The 19,102-nt window shown below is 49.0% G+C and overlaps 1 protein-coding gene across 4 annotated transcripts in view; it reads right to left on the bottom strand.

The window, feature by feature from the left end:
- Nucleotides 1-4,259: 4,259 nt before the first annotated feature.
- The window catches only part of LOC135910656 (high-affinity choline transporter 1-like), a 48,044-nt gene continuing 33,201 nt past the window's right edge, over nt 4,260-19,102 (bottom strand). For all 4 annotated transcript variants that reach the window (XM_065442682.2, XM_065442683.2, XM_065442681.2 and 1 more), the window contains 2 exons: nt 18,252-18,535; nt 4,260-5,393 (listed from right to left, as the gene is read on the bottom strand). In XM_065442682.2, coding sequence (XP_065298754.1) covers nt 5,088-5,393; nt 18,252-18,535 — 590 coding nt within the window. In that variant the 3' untranslated portion in view covers nt 4,260-5,087. The remainder of the gene's footprint in view (nt 5,394-18,251; nt 18,536-19,102) is intronic.

Here is a 19,102-nt window from a genome sequence, read left to right as displayed (position 1 = left end):
AGTTATTCGTTTTGTTGATTGTACGTAACCGCAAACGGCATCAAACACGTCCCTGTGGCTGACCTCTATAATTGACGCACCGAAAGATAGTATGATTTCCGATAACATTAACCCTAATTTAGCAAGCGGAAGTTCTAGATGTCTTTTTCTTAACAATTTGTATCGCCGACATACTAAAAAATAGTGATCTACTGATTCTGTTTCTTGGCAGTATGGACACAGAGGCGATAGCGTCAGACCAGTCCCGTGTAAATATAAGGTTTAATGGAGGGGCACGGCTGCGTAATCTCGTGATGGCTCCTTCTGATTGTGTTGATGGGCACCACTGGATTTTCCACGGAAATTTTAGGTGCTGATATTCTGTCCATGTTGTTATTGATTCATTGACTCTGTGAATTGAATATTTTCTATATCTAATTGCTGTTACGTGCGCCACTAATGGAAGACCCGGCATTATAGGTCCACTCGGGGATGCTCGCACTAATGAGTCTGCCATTTCATTTTAATGTAAGCCACAGTGGCCAGGTACCCATAATGGTTTTAGAGAATTCAACTGTGAAGGAACTAATGTTAGAAACGCCTTTAGAGTTGGCGAATTGGATGAAGCTGTAAGCGAAGTACAGACCTAAAGCACTTAATGAGTTCGAAGTGAGTTTCTGAAGCGCTAAAATAATTGCTAGAAGCTTGGCTCAAGAACGGGTGTGAAATCTGGTAGTCTCAAGGAGAATGACCAGCCACGCGGAAGCGAGAAAATGACCACGCCCACTTTTTCGTTGTTCACAGAAGCATCTGTAACTATTACGTTATTTGTTTGTACGTGTACAAGGTAACCTTGCAACAGGTTATTTAAAAAGTGGCTGATTGAAACTTGCAGTTTGGGGGGAAAATGTCATCAAAATCTAGCTTAATATTCTGACTTGATTCGGTTGGTGGAATTACCTCTCGAATGCTCACGTTGAGGCTATCGAATTGTTTTTGTACATATACAATCTGTGGAGTGTGAAAGCGAGGCCAATGAGCAAGAAAGAAGGAATTCAGATCACTAATTAAGGCTATATTCAGATCGTCTAAGCGGCAAGCTGTAAAATTTCAGAAATGCTTTAATTGTTAAGATGCGAAATCTGCAGGGCAATGCTGGAAGACGCGCTTTTTGATAGATAACATTAATAGCCACAAACCTAGGGAGTCCCAGACACATAGTCCCAACATAGGGAGTCTGTCACTTCTCTCCTGATGCCGAGAATTTGATGACAGTCTGCAAGGCCACATAGCGAGAGGGGAAAAATACTATAAACAAACGAGAAACTTGGGAAGACAAAAAAAAAAAATTGAGCCAATTCCGCAAACCTTCGAAGTACTTGAAGAACGATCGAGGTTCTCTTCGTTGTTGACAAGCGTACACCTTTATTTTATTTTCATCAATAGATAAGTCCTACTTATGAAGTTGCCGTGTTTTAGACGACTACTTTCTTTTCTTTTTATTGATAATGGGCAGAGGAATAACCTACATCACAACTGTCAACTCAGGCGAATCAGCCAGGAAGAATTGTAGAAACGGATTATCGCGGGTTCCTTAACAAGCTGACCGCGAATTATTTACCTGGTCTTGCTGCTGTGTGTGTGCACCAACTCGCGCAGCTGTCAGCACTTATGTTTTGCCGCTTACGCTGCGCGCAGGTAAAGCAAAATTTTGAAAACGACGCAGTTTTTCTGGCATCAGTCGTTGTTCGGTGGCTGCGGAGTTCTACTGCTAACCACGATGTCGTGGTTTCAATCCCAGGCCCACTGCGACAAATGAAAAAGAAGAAAAAAACGCGCCTGTGGGCTTAGACGGTGGTGCATGTTACGGAACCATATAAAGGCGGCCAAAATTAAACCCGAACTCTTCACGACCGTGTAACACACTGTACAGACGCAAACTCTAGGGGTGTGCGAATAGCGATTTTTTTAGACCTAATCTAATACGAATGTTGTTCATTAAAAACACAAATGGAGCCTTAGGAGAAAACAAGTGGTTTATTCGCACGCATGGCCTCTTCAGAGAGGGCAAATGAACGCTGTATAGCCTGTAAAGTATGGCTACCTAAGCGAAGTAGCCTGCTCCACTACGCAGGGTCTCATGTTTTGTATCTATATCGTGCCTGCGGGGGCGAAAATTTACCGCAGTTTTTGCTCCAGATTGATGTTTAATTGCGTGCAGTGGGTGTTTTGAAATAATCGAAAAATATTTGAAAAATAGTCGCATTTACAAATAGCGACTGTGCGATTCTTTGTTCCAAGGTTTCTAATATTCGCAGACTTCCACAAGTTCCACAAATAAATCAAAGTCGATCGTCTCGTTGTGCGATTACTCCAAGGGAAGCCCCTCACGGGCAGACCACTGTCTCCGTGAGCAAGCTGCGCTGCATGGAATTTCGTTGCGAGTAGCAGAATATTTTATTAGCTTTCCTTTCACTTCTTCTTCGCGGATGCAGATTGAACACGTTTGCAAAAGCAGGAAGGAAGGAAGGAAGGAAACCTTTATTTGGTCCTGCAAGTAGTGATAATTAATCACTAAGCGGGCCGCTCCCACGTCGGGACCGGAAGGCCAAGCCTCACGGCCACGTCGTGAGCCTGCTGGACAGCCCAGAATTGTTCATCCAAGTCCGGGCTGCGAAGTGCAGCCTCCCACCTGGACGCATCCTTGATCGCCGAGTCTTCAATTCTTTCGCAAGACCAGAGCATGTGTTCGAGCGTGGCTAAAGCACCACAATCTTGGCAAAAGCGGGACGTACGAACTATATTAAATGACGTCATCAGATCCATATAATCTGATGATTTACACACTATGCACGGCAACGAGGGACTGGCCAAGACATGGACGGCATATTTAATACGAAATAAGCTTAAATGTATAAATAACGGCGAATAAAAGAGTTGAAAAAAAAACACAGAAGAGAAATCGCGCAGTATTTCTTGAAGGTCCAAGCAATCGCAGAGTGACGCACAGTTGAGTCACTTTCATCTTCCTCTGTAGCATCATTCCATGTCCGCACAGCAAATGCTCTTATCGTCGTTATTGTCATCATCATTGACCCCAATCCGCATAAATATAGTAAGCGTGAAGTGTACTAGATTTCAGTGTACACCCTAAGTGGCTGATCACTTGTCGCGCGCACAAAGACCCGACTGTACAAAGCTCTATCAAGAGAGTGCGTGGTCGCGTCTAAGTGCCGGTCGCGCGCCTGGTGCCACGAGTTTCCGATACGGCCGCGGTCTTCGGCTGCGAATAGGTTGCGACGTTCATGGCGTTCTTTTACACGCGCTTCATATTTTCGAATACCGTAACCAAAGGGGCATTTTATTCGCCATAGATTGTAGAACGTCGCGCACCGTGCCTACACTGTAGAAACGATCAACTCCTCCAGCGAAAGTAATTCGCGGTGAAGCACGTGCAAGCGAATGCAAGGACTGCACAAACGCACACACACATATAGCTCCGACGACGAGCACAAATAAGTTTGTTCGTCGACTCGTGGCATGCTACAACATTCTATTGCTTCGCCGGTTAGACCTTCAGGCGGAGGGAGCACACCAGTAGAGACCGCAGATGCATCGGGGACGTTGAAAATGTTAAGGCATGTGTTAAGGTGAGCAGCTCACCTGTTGATCGGCATGCACAGCAGCATGTGCAGCTAGGTTAGCGGCCTTATACTGAAGAACTCACCAGCAGGCATATCCGTTTGGACATATGCGTAAAAATGTGTAGCCGCGTCTTACGTTGTCCATTTGTGGTTTGCGGGAGAAAAGAGCAGAAACGTATATTGCAGCGCATTACACGTCCGCCTATAAGCCTACAAGCAATAGAGTGCCAGCAGCTCCTTTGTGCGGGCGATAATTGGCGGTCCCCTAAACTCCAGTTTTAAGGATTCTCGCACATCCCGTTGTAGCACGTTTGCAATGGTAAACATTTGTGCAATGACGATAGGGGAGCGAATTAGCGATAATACGTTTGTGCAATTACACGTGCCCGATGATTGTAACCGCACTCCACTCTGAGTAATGTATAAAAGAGTCGCCAGATACTCATTGCTTTTTTTTGCGTTGGACCACTTCATCTATATACCAAGCCAGACAGCCGGATGACGTGTCTCCTGTGCATGGCAAAGTGATTTTCCAATGTCTGAAAAACTTGTGCATAACCGAGCTGGTGTATCTCAGGCGCCCCAATTGGGGCCATGCTTTAAGCGGAGGTTAAGTAGTAACTATAAGACTGAACGTTTCGTTTACGTATTCATTTCAAATAACGCACAATTATTAACGTTGACCATGTATAGAGCAGGCAAAGCGTTTGGCTATCCCGTGTCTGTAGACACCTGCACAGTTCAGCATGCTAATTTGACAGCTAATTTAGCTCTATGGAAGGACGTCCTGGCTTCCAGTCACGCGGCCCATTCTTTCCTTTAACCAAGCAAGTCAGCACAAAGGGCAAGCCTCCCTGGTAGCTTGTACCGTGGCTTCGGAGATGCGCATGTGCGATCTTGGAGGCCAAGCTTGCGCCACCGGATGCGCGCTGGAAGAAAGCGTCCCACCCAGGCCGTCGTCGTCCCAGACGTATGGGAGTTCTCGCTGAACTAACGTTTCCGCCAGACGAATGTGCCTGGCGACCGCACTTTGGTTCGCCGAACCACTGTCATTGTCATCCGCACTTGTGGCAAGCGCATCGCCAGTGTCTTCGCTATGAACGCGCTGTCCATTTACTATCCCGGTTACCCGGCACAACACACACGCATCCGGCTTCTCACACACACAAACACATATTAAGAAGAAGATGGCGAAGCTCAACGGCGAGCGAGGCCTTCCTTAGTCCTGATGCCATGCTGCGGTTTAGCACGATTTCGCCCCAGGACCGGGTGCGACCGTCCTTGGTACTGCGGTGCAGGCGGCGCAGCATGGTCCCGGTCCAGGACAGGGGGTGTGCTACCGCGCTGGCATCGAGGAACCGTATAGTCCAGGAAGAAACCGCGCCCGCTCGTTCGCTCCCCCACAGGCACTATTTGTGCGGGAGCCTGCTGCCACGCCGTCCCCTCCGAGAGGAGCCGGATATCTCAGGCGTCCTTGACGGTCATCTGCGTTTCGTTGCTTCCCTTCCTGGCGTGGAGTTGCCGCTGCTTGCCGACGTGGCCACCCCTGTTGGTCGTCTCGGGCGACCTTATGGAAACCGCAGCAGCCTTAGACTTGCGCCGTCCGTTCAAGCCCGTCGTTCTCTGGCTCTTGCCGGTCATTTCGGACACGGCCACGTTCGTCGCGCGCGACCCCTCAGCAGGCATCTGCGAGCGCTCGTTCCTATTGGTCAGCTCCGACCTGGCGCACTCCGCACCTGTCTTGATGGTCTGCTCGTACTCGGCGACTTCCTGCACGGTTTCGGGTATTCGGTGCCTACGGCCTTTTCTCATACATAGTATGTCATGCAACGTGCAATTCTCATGGACAGCTCGACCGACATCCCGTGATGTGCCGCGTGTAACAACTACGAGAATCCTGTGTGCAGGACACTGGGGACGAGGCTACGTCTGCCCGCACCCAGACGTAGACTACTGCCCCAATGCGGTGCTAATCTCTCTTAATCTAAACAAATACATCTGTTCGCTTGCCTATATGTGTGTCTACTCCAGTAAAGAACGCACCAGACCACCTCTGCAAACATATAGTTTTTCGTAAGCTATATATGGTTCGCGGGCCCTGTGGACTCCGCGAGCGGTTTCAAAGAAATCCGCAGGGACATATGGGAGAAACGCTTCATCTGAGAACCAATGCTCAGCGCACATTTTGACGGCTTGTACCAGAGTGGCAAATATTGATAGCTAAGTCGAGTATGAATAGCAATGTCGAGTTGCTCCTGAACCTGCATAATAATAATAATAATAATAATAATAATAATAATAATAATAATAATAATAATAATAATAATAATAATAATAATAATAATAATAATAATAATAACTATTATTATTATTATTATTATTATTATTATTATTATTATTATTATTATTATTATTATTATTATTATTATTATTATTATTATTATTATAAAACATCAATACCTTACGAAGTTGCCCTAATGATCTCGTTTTTTAGGAACTCAAGACTTCAGAAAAGAGTACCTCGGCATGAGTGATCTGTAGCAGGACATAAAATACATCGAGTAACTACGTCGCATTTCTTTCACCTTGACTTTACTTCACCTCGATCCTTTATTTCTAAAGCTATTTTTATTTTATTTTATTTTATTATTATTTTTTTATTTCTTCGACCTTATGCTTCAAACTGCGTACATCTAGGTGATACAAGGAGAGGACCACTTGAGGAGGATGAGCGATGGCATTGAACAATATGATTGAAAAGGTCAGGGTTATAGTAAGCCATCATTCCGAAGAGAGGTTTAGCAAGGTTGCGAATTTCCGATGCCTATACTATCTTGCTTAGGTCCTCCTCTGAAGATATCCTTATTGCTGGAGTGCCGCTCTCCTTCCTCACAAAAATCTTTCCCTCTGTTGACCACACAAAAGAGTAGTTCTGCTCGCGAACTTTCGTTTTAGCTAGCCATCGAAGTTTCTTGTCAGTGGCAGTCAAATTATCAAAAAACTGTATCCTGTCATCCTGTTCTTTGAGGGCTGTGCGTTTTGCAAGCCATGCATCTTCAAGAGCCCGCCTAGAACACCTTATCAATGCCACAGGTACCCTCTTTTAGCGTGATGGGAGACGATGCAGGCCTTCAATATCGGAGTCTGATAGGCAGATCATTTATTTATTTAGCAAGATTTCTTTTTCCTCAAAGGGCAAGCCATGGATTTCCATGTTCTGTCTCCTGCTATATTGTTGTAGATCGTTTAGCTCTTTCTTTAGCTCGTATTGATCTTTTTCAGTGCTTTCGAGTTTAGTGCGTAGCCTTTCAATATCGCCATCATGTCTCTCAGAAGTCGTTAGTAGTGTGTCGCATGTCTCAGAAATATACGTAACAGATTTTTCAATGCTTGTTACGGACTCGCTTAATGATGTCAGACCATCCAGCTTGACAGTAAGTGCAGCCAAATTCTTCTTGATTTCAGAAGGTTTTTTTACCCAAAGCAGGTGGGAGCACGAACGTTTGCCCACTACGAGACGAAAGTGAAGGGCATGTTGGGCCATTTTAATCTTTTCTTATCTGCTTCATTTTTTTGCTTTGTATACTCGCTCGCTAATGGCTGCGCCTTTACCAAGGTGGTAGGGCTGACGACATTCTCCATATGTCACGAAATCTTGACCATCAGAAAAATCCTCAAAACATGTAAGACAAGTATCCGTCGGCACAGTACTCATATTGAACCCAAGCTATGGCAGCAGCGGCAGCGGGACAGTTGGTTACTTGTAAAGCAAAGACGATGGTCAGGCGCTTCACGATTGTTGCTGCCGCTGCCTCTGCTGCCCCAAGTGTGAAGCATCCGTCGGCAGGCTGGGCTTTTATAACAGGCTTGAAGGGGGCGTTGTCTTCTCTCCGTCCAGAATACCAGCAGGGCGAGAGATGCAGCAGTGTAGATAGTCGACGTTAGTCGGTAGATAGTCGAGTACACGGAGTAAGACATTTAGGAGGTGAAACTCCCGTCAGCGCGAGCGAGCGCGGGCGACCAGATAAGGTCACAATTGTTGTATGCGCCGACGGGGCCGTATCCAGTGGCGGCGCCATGCGGCGCGTCGTAGAAGCCGCAGCGAAAAAAAAAAGGCGGTAACTGGTGACACGCGCGTGGAAGAAGCGAAATGCCATACCAAAACGCTGCTGCCACGCACGGAAGTGACGTCACAGTTATGATGACGTTGTTTAAACAAGTATGGCGTGTTCCGGTTTATAGTTTTGCGCGCGCTGCTGGAGCTGCTTCAGTGTTTCAGCTTGGCTAAAACACAATTTTACGGTTTCTTACTGTGTTGTGTGATAGAATGTTGTTCTAGTTAGTTGCGCTGGAAGAACCGGATGGTGTTCGAGCTTGCGATCTCGAGCCACACTTGGGCGCAACGCTGGAGCAGCTCGTTTCTTTATGCCTTGGAGAGCGTTTATGGTTGGTGGTGTGGTCTTGTGCAGCCCCTGTTACGTTTTTCAGTGCTGTTGCTCTTGTTTGTTGAATTTACTGATGTGAATGGAGCATATGTGGGCTCTCAGTTTGGCAGAACTTTTTGCTGTTATGGTAAAAACGTTTAAACTCGTTCCAAATGCTTGTTGCTGCATTTGCCGCTTATTTAGTGTTGTGCATCGATCGCGGAAAAAAAAAACAAATGTTTCATCCTTCGTAGGATTGCTGTTGCAGATATTGCCTAAGTAAGTGAGCTGTTGGAATTTTTATATGGCACTCGATGTCGCATTTACCTGTACTGTTTCTTGTCTTGCATGTTCATACTGTTCCCTTGTTTATCGGATTTTGGCGGCTAGCGAATCGCGACTTGCTTGAGCACCTGCTCGCCACAGTTCTAAAGGAACATGTTGAGCAACCCCAATGTTAACTATGAAGACAAAAATTGCAGAACGTGGCCCAGCCGCTCATAGTTCTACTTTGGCTCAATACATCGACGTCAATGCCGACGCGCACTACTTCTGCGTATTCGAGCTCGAGAGCAGTGTGTCGACGTGGTATCCAAGGCCAAACAGGCATCCGACTTTGCCAGAAGGCGTACACACAACTTAAAGAATCGCTACATGCGACACACCCTGCAATATGCATGATCCGTGTCGACACCATATGCAATCGGCGCTGTGCTACCACGACTCTTCGAAACCGACAGTCCAAATGAGGCGACATGTCGGGCTATTTCGTGGATGCAGCACAGTGCGTTCGAAGCTTCTGTAGCTTCGTAACGGCAACGTTATTCGTACTCGCCGATATTACACAGTGACCCAATATGCAGTCGGCGCTGTGCTACCACGAATCTTCGAAACCGACAGTCCAAATGATGCGACATGTCGTGCTGTTTCGTGGATGCAGCACAGTTCGTTCGAAGCTTCTGTAGCTTCGTAACGGCAACGTTATTCGTACTCGCCGATATTACACAGTCACCCAATATGCAGTCGGCGCCGTGCTACCACGACTCTTCGAAACCGACAGTCCAAATGATGCGACATGTCGTGCTGTTTCGTGGATGCAGCACAGTTCGTTCGAAGCTTCTGTAGCTTCGTAACGGCAACGTTATTCGTACTCGCCGATATTACACAGTGACCCAATATGCAGTCGGCGCTGTGCTACCACGAATCTTCGAAACCGACAGTCCAAATGATGCGACATGTCGTGCTGTTTCGTGGATGCAGCACAGTTCGTTCGAAGCTTCTGTAGCTTCGTAACGGCAACGTTATTCGTACTCGCCGATATTACACAGTGACCCAATATGCAGTCGGCGCCGTGCTACCACGACTCTTCGAAACCGACAGTCCAAATGATGCGACATGTCGTGCTGTTTCGTGGATGCAGCACAGTTCGTTCGAAGCTTCTGTAGCTTCGTAACGGCAACGTTATTCGTACTCGCCGATATTACACAGTCACCCAATATGCAGTCGGCGCCGTGCTACCACGACTCTTCGAAACCGACAGTCCAAATGATGCGACATGTCGTGCTGTTTCGTGGATGCAGCACAGTTCGTTCGAAGCTTCTGTAGCTTCGTAACGGCAACGTTATTCGTACTCGCCGATATTACACAGTCACCCAATATGCAGTCGGCGCTGTGCTACCACGAATCTTCGAAACCGACAGTCCAAATGATGCGACATGTCGTGCTGTTTCGTGGATGCAGCACAGTGCGTTCGAAGCTTCTGTAGCTTCGTAACGGCAACGTTATTCGTACTCGCCGATATTACACAGTCACCCAATATGCAGTCGGCGCCGTGCTACCACGACTCTTCGAAACCGACAGTCCAAATGATGCGACATGTCGTGCTGTTTCGTGGATGCAGCACAGTGCGTTCGAAGCTTCTGTAGCTTCGTAACGGCAACGTTATTCGTACTCGCCGATATTACACAGTCACCCAATATGCAGTCGGCGCCGTGCTACCACGACTCTTCGAAACCGACAGTCCAAATGATGCGACATGTCGTGCTGTTTCGTGGATGCAGCACAGTGCGTTCGAAGCTTCTGTAGCTTCGTAACGGCAACGTTATTCGTACTCGCCGATATTACACAGTCACCCAATATGCAGTCGGCGCCGTGCTACCACGACTCTTCGAAACCGACAGTCCAAATGATGCGACATGTCGTGCTGTTTCGTGGATGCAGCACAGTTCGTTCGAAGCTTCTGTAGCTTCGTAACGGCAACGTTATTCGTACTCGCCGATATTACACAGTGACCCAATATGCAGTCGGCGCTGTGCTACCACGAATCTTCGAAACCGACAGTCCAAATGATGCGACATGTCGTGCTGTTTCGTGGATGCAGCACAGTGCGTTCGAAGCTTCTGTAGCTTCGTAACGGCAACGTTATTCGTACTCGCCGATATTACACAGTGACCCAATATGCAGTCGGCGCCGTGCTACCACGACTCTTCGAAACCGACAGTCCAAATGATGCGACATGTCGTGCTGTTTCGTGGATGCAGCACAGTGCGTTCGAAGCTTCTGTAGCTTCGTAACGGCAACGTTATTCGTACTCGCCGATATTACACAGTCACCCAATATGCAGTCGGCGCCGTGCTACCACGACTCTTCGAAACCGACAGTCCAAATGATGCGACATGTCGTGCTGTTTCGTGGATGCAGCACAGTGCGTTCGAAGCTTCTGTAGCTTCGTAACGGCAACGTTATTCGTACTCGCCGATATTACACAGTCACCCAATATGCAGTCGGCGCCGTGCTACCACGACTCTTCGAAACCGACAGTCCAAATGATGCGACATGTCGTGCTGTTTCGTGGATGCAGCACAGTTCGTTCGAAGCTTCTGTAGCTTCGTAACGGCAACGTTATTCGTACTCGCCGATATTACACAGTGACCCAATATGCAGTCGGCGCCGTGCTACCACGACTCTTCGAAACCGACAGTCCAAATGATGCGACATGTCGTGCTGTTTCGTGGATGCAGCACAGTTCGTTCGAAGCTTCTGTAGCTTCGTAACGGCAACGTTATTCGTACTCGCCGATATTACACAGTGACCCAATATGCAGTCGGCGCTGTGCTACCACGAATCTTCGAAACCGACAGTCCAAATGATGCGACATGTCGTGCTGTTTCGTGGATGCAGCACAGTGCGTTCGAAGCTTCTGTAGCTTCGTAACGGCAACGTTATTCGTACTCGCCGATATTACACAGTCACCCAATATGCAGTCGGCGCCGTGCTACCACGACTCTTCGAAACCGACAGTCCAAATGATGCGACATGTCGTGCTGTTTCGTGGATGCAGCACAGTTCGTTCGAAGCTTCTGTAGCTTCGTAACGGCAACGTTATTCGTACTCGCCGATATTACACAGTGACCCAATATGCAGTCGGCGCTGTGCTACCACGACTCTTCGAAACCGACAGTCCAAATGATGCGACATGTCGTGCTGTTTCGTGGATGCAGCACAGTTCGTTCGAAGCTTCTGTAGCTTCGTAACGGCAACGTTATTCGTACTCGCCGATATTACACAGTCACCCAATATGCAGTCGGCGCCGTGCTACCACGACTCTTCGAAACCGACAGTCCAAATGATGCGACATGTCGTGCTGTTTCGTGGATGCAGCACAGTTCGTTCGAAGCTTCTGTAGCTTCGTAACGGCAACGTTATTCGTACTCGCCGATATTACACAGTGACCCAATATGCAGTCGGCGCTGTGCTACCACGAATCTTCGAAACCGACAGTCCAAATGATGCGACATGTCGTGCTGTTTCGTGGATGCAGCACAGTGCGTTCGAAGCTTCTGTAGCTTCGTAACGGCAACGTTATTCGTACTCGCCGATATTACACAGTCACCCAATATGCAGTCGGCGCCGTGCTACCACGACTCTTCGAAACCGACAGTCCAAATGATGCGACATGTCGTGCTGTTTCGTGGATGCAGCACAGTGCGTTCGAAGCTTCTGTAGCTTCGTAACGGCAACGTTATTCGTACTCGCCGATATTACACAGTCACCCAATATGCAGTCGGCGCCGTGCTACCACGACTCTTCGAAACCGACAGTCCAAATGATGCGACATGTCGTGCTGTTTCGTGGATGCAGCACAGTTCGTTCGAAGCTTCTGTAGCTTCGTAACGGCAACGTTATTCGTACTCGCCGATATTACACAGTGACCCAATATGCAGTCGGCGCTGTGCTACCACGAATCTTCGAAACCGACAGTCCAAATGATGCGACATGTCGTGCTGTTTCGTGGATGCAGCACAGTGCGTTCGAAGCTTCTGTAGCTTCGTAACGGCAACGTTATTCGTACTCGCCGATATTACACAGTGACCCAATATGCAGTCGGCGCCGTGCTACCACGACTCTTCGAAACCGACAGTCCAAATGATGCGACATGTCGTGCTGTTTCGTGGATGCAGCACAGTGCGTTCGAAGCTTCTGTAGCTTCGTAACGGCAACGTTATTCGTACTCGCCGATATTACACAGTCACCCAATATGCAGTCGGCGCCGTGCTACCACGACTCTTCGAAACCGACAGTCCAAATGATGCGACATGTCGTGCTGTTTCGTGGATGCAGCACAGTGCGTTCGAAGCTTCTGTAGCTTCGTAACGGCAACGTTATTCGTACTCGCCGATATTACACAGTCACCCAATATGCAGTCGGCGCCGTGCTACCACGACTCTTCGAAACCGACAGTCCAAATGATGCGACATGTCGTGCTGTTTCGTGGATGCAGCACAGTTCGTTCGAAGCTTCTGTAGCTTCGTAACGGCAACGTTATTCGTACTCGCCGATATTACACAGTGACCCAATATGCAGTCGGCGCTGTGCTACCACGAATCTTCGAAACCGACAGTCCAAATGATGCGACATGTCGTGCTGTTTCGTGGATGCAGCACAGTGCGTTCGAAGCTTCTGTAGCTTCGTAACGGCAACGTTATTCGTACTCGCCGATATTACACAGTGACCCAATATGCAGTCGGCGCCGTGCTACCACGACTCTTCGAAACCGACAGTCCAAATGATGCGACATGTCGTGCTGTTTCGTGGATGCAGCACAGTGCGTTCGAAGCTTCTGTAGCTTCGTAACGGCAACGTTATTCGTACTCGCCGATATTACACAGTCACCCAATATGCAGTCGGCGCCGTGCTACCACGACTCTTCGAAACCGACAGTCCAAATGATGCGACATGTCGTGCTGTTTCGTGGATGCAGCACAGTTCGTTCGAAGCTTCTGTAGCTTCGTAACGGCAACGTTATTCGTACTCGCCGATATTACACAGTGACCCAATATGCAGTCGGCGCCGTGCTACCACGACTCTTCGAAACCGACAGTCTAAATGATGCGACATGTCGTGCTGTTTCGTGGATGCAGCACAGTGCGTTCGAAGCTTCTGTAGCTTCGTAACGGCAACGTTATTCGTACTCGCCGATATTACACAGTGACCCAATATGCAGTCGGCGCTGTGCTACCACGAATCTTCGAAACCGACAGTCCAAATGATGCGACATGTCGTGCTGTTTCGTGGATGCAGCACAGTGCGTTCGAAGCTTCTGTAGCTTCGTAACGGCAACGTTATTCGTACTCGCCGATATTACACAGTGACCCAATATGCAGTCGGCGCTGTGCTACCACGACTCTTCGAAACCGACAGTCCAAATGATGCGACATGTCGTGCTGTTTCGTGGATGCAGCACAGTGCGTTCGAAGCTTCTGTAGCTTCGTAACGGCAACGTTATTCGTACTCGCCGATATTACACAGTGACCCAATATGCAGTCGGCGCCGTGCTACCACGACTCTTCGAAACCGACAGTCCAAATGATGCGACATGTCGTGCTGTTTCGTGGATGCAGCACAGTGCGTTCGAAGCTTCTGTAGCTTCGTAACGGCAACGTTATTCGTACTCGCCGATATTACACAGTCACCCAATATGCAGTCGGCGCCGTGCTACCACGACTCTTCGAAACCGACAGTCCAAATGATGCGACATGTCGTGCTGTTTCGTGGATGCAGCACAGTGCGTTCGAAGCTTCTGTAGCTTCGTAACGGCAACGTTATTCGTACTCGCCGATATTACACAGTGACCCAATATGCAGTCGGCGCTGTGCTACCACGACTCTTCGAAACCGACAGTCCAAATGATGCGACATGTCGTGCTGTTTCGTGGATGCAGCACAGTTCGTTCGAAGCTTCTGTAGCTTCGTAACGGCAACGTTATTCGTACTCACCGATATTACACAGTCACCCAATATACAGTCGGCGCCGTGCTACCACGAATCTTCGAAACCGACAGTCCAAATGATGCGACATGTCGTGCTGTTTCGTGGATGCAGCACAGTGCGTTCGAAGCTTCTGTAGCTTCGTAACGGCAACGTTATTCGTACTCGCCGATATTACACAGTCACCCAATATGCAGTCGGCGCCGTGCTACCACGACTCTTCGAAACCGACAGTCCAAATGATGCGACATGTCGTGCTGTTTCGTGGATGCAGCACAGTTCGTTCGAAGCTTCTGTAGCTTCGTAACGGCAACGTTATTCGTACTCGCCGATATTACACAGTCACCCAATATGCAGTCGGCGCCGTGCTACCACGAATCTTCGAAACCGACAGTCCAAATGATGCGACATGTCGTGCTGTTTCGTGGATGCAGCACAGTGCGTTCGAAGCTTCTGTAGCTTCGTAACGGCAACGTTATTCGTACTCGCCGATATTACACAGTCACCCAATATGCAGTCGGCGCCGTGCTACCACGACTCTTCGAAACCGACAGTCCAAATGATGCGACATGTCGTGCTGTTTCGTGGATGCAGCACAGTTCGTTCGAAGCTTCTGTAGCTTCGTAACGGCAACGTTATTCGTACTCGCCGATATTACACAGTCACCCAATATGCAGTCGGCGCCGTGCTACCACGACTCTTCGAAACCGACAGTCCAAATGATGCGACATGTCGTGCTGTTTCGTGGATGCAGCACAGTTCGTTCGAAGCTTCTGTAGCTTCGTAACGGCAACGTTATTCGTACTCGCCGATATTACACAGTGACCCAATATGCAGTCGGCGCTGTGCTACCACGACTCTTCGAAACCGACAGTCCAAATGATGCGACATGTCGTGCTGTTTCGTGGATGCAGCACAGTTCGTTCGAAGCTTCTGTAGCTTCGTAACGGCAACGTTATTCGTACTCGCCGATATTACACAGTGACCCAATATGCAGTCGGCGCCGTGCTACCACGACTCTTCGAAACCGACAGTCCAAATGATGCGACATGTCGTGCTGTTTCGTGGATGCAGCACAGTGCGTTCGAAGCTTCTGTAGCTTCGTAACGGCAACGTTATTCGTACTCGCCGATATTACACAGTCACCCAATATGCAGTCGGCGCCGTGCTACCACGACTCTTCGAAACCGACAGTCCAAATGATGCGACATGTCGTGCTGTTTCGTGGATGCAGCACAGTTCGTTCGAAGCTTCTGTAGCTTCGTAACGGCAACGTTATTCGTACTCGCCGATATTACACAGTGATTCAATACTACAGTACACACCACACAGCCACAAGGAATCGCAACGGTCCTCCCATTGCGTGCACGCGTGTGTAGGCGCCGACAGTCATTTTCGATTTTGAAACGCAGCATAAAATAAATGCTTTATTTATTTAGGCGCAGTGTATTTAACAACAAAACGATAACGTTAGCATTTCATGTATTTTTTACAAAGTTTTCTTTTTGTGACGTCATCATGCGTGGCAGCAGCGGACTCCACTTGGGGTCGTCTGCTGCCACGCGCGTGCACCCAGCGCCGGCCTTTTTTTTTTTGTGCGGCGCTGGGTGCACGCGCGTGGCAGCAGACGACCCCAAGTGGAGTCCGCTGCTGCCACGCATGATGACGTCACAAAAAGAAAACTTTGTAAAAAATACATGAAATGCTAACGTTATCGTTTTGTTGTTAAATACACTGCGCCTAAATAAATAAAGCATTTATTTTATGCTGCGTTTCAAAATCGAAAATGACTGTCGGCGCCTACACACGCGTGCACGCAATGGGAGGACCGTTGCGATTCCTTGTGGCTGTGTGGTGTGTACTGTAGTATTGAATCACTGTGTAATATCGGCGAGTACGAATAACGTTGCCGTTACGAAGCTACAGAAGCTTCGAACGCACTGTGCTGCATCCACGAAACAGCACGACATGTCGCATCATTTGGACTGTCGGTTTCGAAGAGTCGTGGTAGCACGGCGCCGACTGCATATTGGGTGACTGTGTAATATCGGCGAGTACGAATAACGTTGCCGTTACGAAGCTACAGAAGCTTCGAACGCACTGTGCTGCATCCACGAAACAGCACGACATGTCGCATCATTTGGACTGTCGGTTTCGAAGAGTCGTGGTAGCACGGCGCCGACTGCATATTGGGTGACTGTGTAATATCGGCGAGTACGAATAACGTTGCCGTTACGAAGCTACAGAAGCTTCGAACGCACTGTGCTGCATCCACGAAACAGCACGACATGTCGCCTCATTTGGACTGTCGGTTTCGAAGAGTCGTGGTAGCACAGCGCCGACTGCATATGGTGCCGACACGGATCATGCATCTTGCAGGGTGTGTCGTATGTAGCGATTCTTTAAGTTGTGTGTACGCCTTCTGGCAAAGTCGGATGCCTGTTTGGCCTTAGACACCACGTCGACACACTGCTCTCGAGCTCGAAAACGCAGAAGTGGTGCGCGTCGGCATTGACGTCGATGTAGGGTGCATACACATTTCCAAATCGCTGTGCAAAGTAAGGGCGCCTTTTGTCGATGAGCAAAGTGCATTCAAACATTTCGCGTCGCCTTAAGCACGCAGAAGCCTAGTAACGAAAGCCTGGACGTGAAACGTGAATCTAACAGAAAGGCCTGTTCCCGCCTGAAGGCAATGTCAGCAAGTGTCTGTGACGAGTGTCAAGTGACTCACACGAGGCTGGGCGTTGAAAAGTGTGTCTCGAGTGCCGCTGCTTCAGTCTGGCCAGGGCCCAACCCGCTTTCATGAACCATTTGAAATGCCCAGTGTATTAGTTGCTATAGATTGTGGTGCAGTGAGACAGCCATTCCATAGCAGCCATGAAAATTACCTGTGGAAGTAATAGCAATGCGATAGGCTTTCGTGGTGATTGTCATTATGTATCATATGCATCGGAGTGCGATCATTTACACCCTGTGCTCGTGTTTAGATAAATGCTTTATCTTCTGAAGCAATATCTGCAACAGCAATCCTACGAAGGATGAAACATTTGTTTTTTTTTCCCCGATCGATGCACAACACTAAGCGGCAACTGCAGCAACAAGCATTTGGAACGAGTTTAAACGTTTTTACCATAACAGCAAGAAGTTCTGCCAAACTGAGAGCCCACATATGCTCCATTCACATCAGTAAATTCAACAAACAAGAGCAACAGCACTGAAAAACGTAACAGGGGCTGCACAAGACCACACCACCAACCATAAACGCGCTCCAAGGCATAAAGAAACGAGCTGCTCCAGCGTTGCGCCCAAGTGTGGCTCGAGATCGCAAGCTCGAACACCATCCGGTTCTTCCAGCGCAACTAACTAGAACAACATTCTATCACACAACACAGTAAGAAACCGTAAAATTGTGTTTTAGCCAAGCTGAAACACTGAAGCAGCTCCAGCAGCGCGCGCAAAACTATAAACCGGAACACGCCATACTTGTTTAAACAACGTCATCATAACTGTGACGTCACTTCCGTGCGTGGCAGCAGCGTTTTGGTATGGCATTTCGCTTCTACCACGCGCGTGTCACCAGTTACCGCCAAAAAAAAAAAAAATGCAGCGCCCGGGCTGGCGGCTCCGGCCGCTCCGGCGCGCTCTCAACGGCGGTAATTTCTTTCCAGCTCGCCAGGGGCCGCCAGCACGATAACGGCTCCGCGGGCTTGTGACCTTTTCTGGTCGCCGCAAACAGCGGAGTTTCCACTCCTAAATGTTTCTTGCTCCGTGGTCGAGTATACATTCGATAGGGATGCAACTTGTGCTCGACAACTTGCGACTGACATAATGGGCACAGCCATGTTCGCAAGAAAAATAAGATGTTCCATATGCTAACGCGGTATATAGAGAGCTAGCCGTTCTCGCTAAAACGTGATTTCCTGTTACTCGCTACGCACAGGTCTGATCCAGAGCTTGCTCTCGCGTCGGCCTCCAGCCCCTCTGTGCGGCGCGCTGAAGCAGCCGAACACGTCGCAGTGCGGCGGCAGCCAGTGCCTCTTGAACGCCATGGTGGACACCAGCGAGCCGATGACGAGCGCGGAGAGGCCTAGCATCATGCAGGCCAGCCGGTAAGGAAACAGCTGGCCCCACACGGTACCGTGCGGTGGCGCGTGCACCGGCGTCGTCGGGCTCACCGACGGCTCGCCGCACAACCAGCGCGAGAAGGCACCCAGCACGAACGCTGCGAGAGGCCGTCCCAAACGACCATTCAGGTGGAACCATGGCCTCCGAGATCGGATGGCGAGCGAGCGCCTCCAAATCTCGGAGGTCCTTCTTTTTTTTTTTTGAAACTTCGCAATTTCTGCGCTGACGCAAGCAATGGCGTGGATGACTGAGTGCGGCCAATCGGTGAAATGAGCAGCGATGTGGTGAGGCGGTAACCGAATGATTGCTGCAACACTTCAACCAGGGAACGCTGCTTTGTCGCATCACTGCTCCGGTACTCTACCGTTTCTGGGCTTCTTCGATTTTCGGAGTTCTGGCAGCCCGCTGGCAGCCAGATGGCAGCCAGCTAGTTCCGGTCCTGATAGGAAGTCACGTGGGCTGAGATCCCAAGACAACCCGAACCTGCCCGAAGTTTGCAAAACAGAACGCCGGTACAGCTGGCCAAATGTAAACATGCCACCAGCATGGCAGCGTCCGGCGAGGCTGGCGCGCTCTTGGCGTAGTCGGCCCATTTATGCGTTGCCTGCAGCTTGAAAATATATAATTGCGTTCAGGGTACGATCACTCTCGCCCGACTCGGCGC

Source organism: Dermacentor albipictus, chromosome 2 (assembly GCF_038994185.2).
Source record: "Dermacentor albipictus isolate Rhodes 1998 colony chromosome 2, USDA_Dalb.pri_finalv2, whole genome shotgun sequence".
NCBI lineage: Eukaryota > Metazoa > Arthropoda > Arachnida > Ixodida > Ixodidae > Dermacentor > Dermacentor albipictus.
The sequence above is the reverse complement of the archived record's forward strand: the minus strand, read 5'-3'. Positions and strand labels throughout refer to the sequence as shown.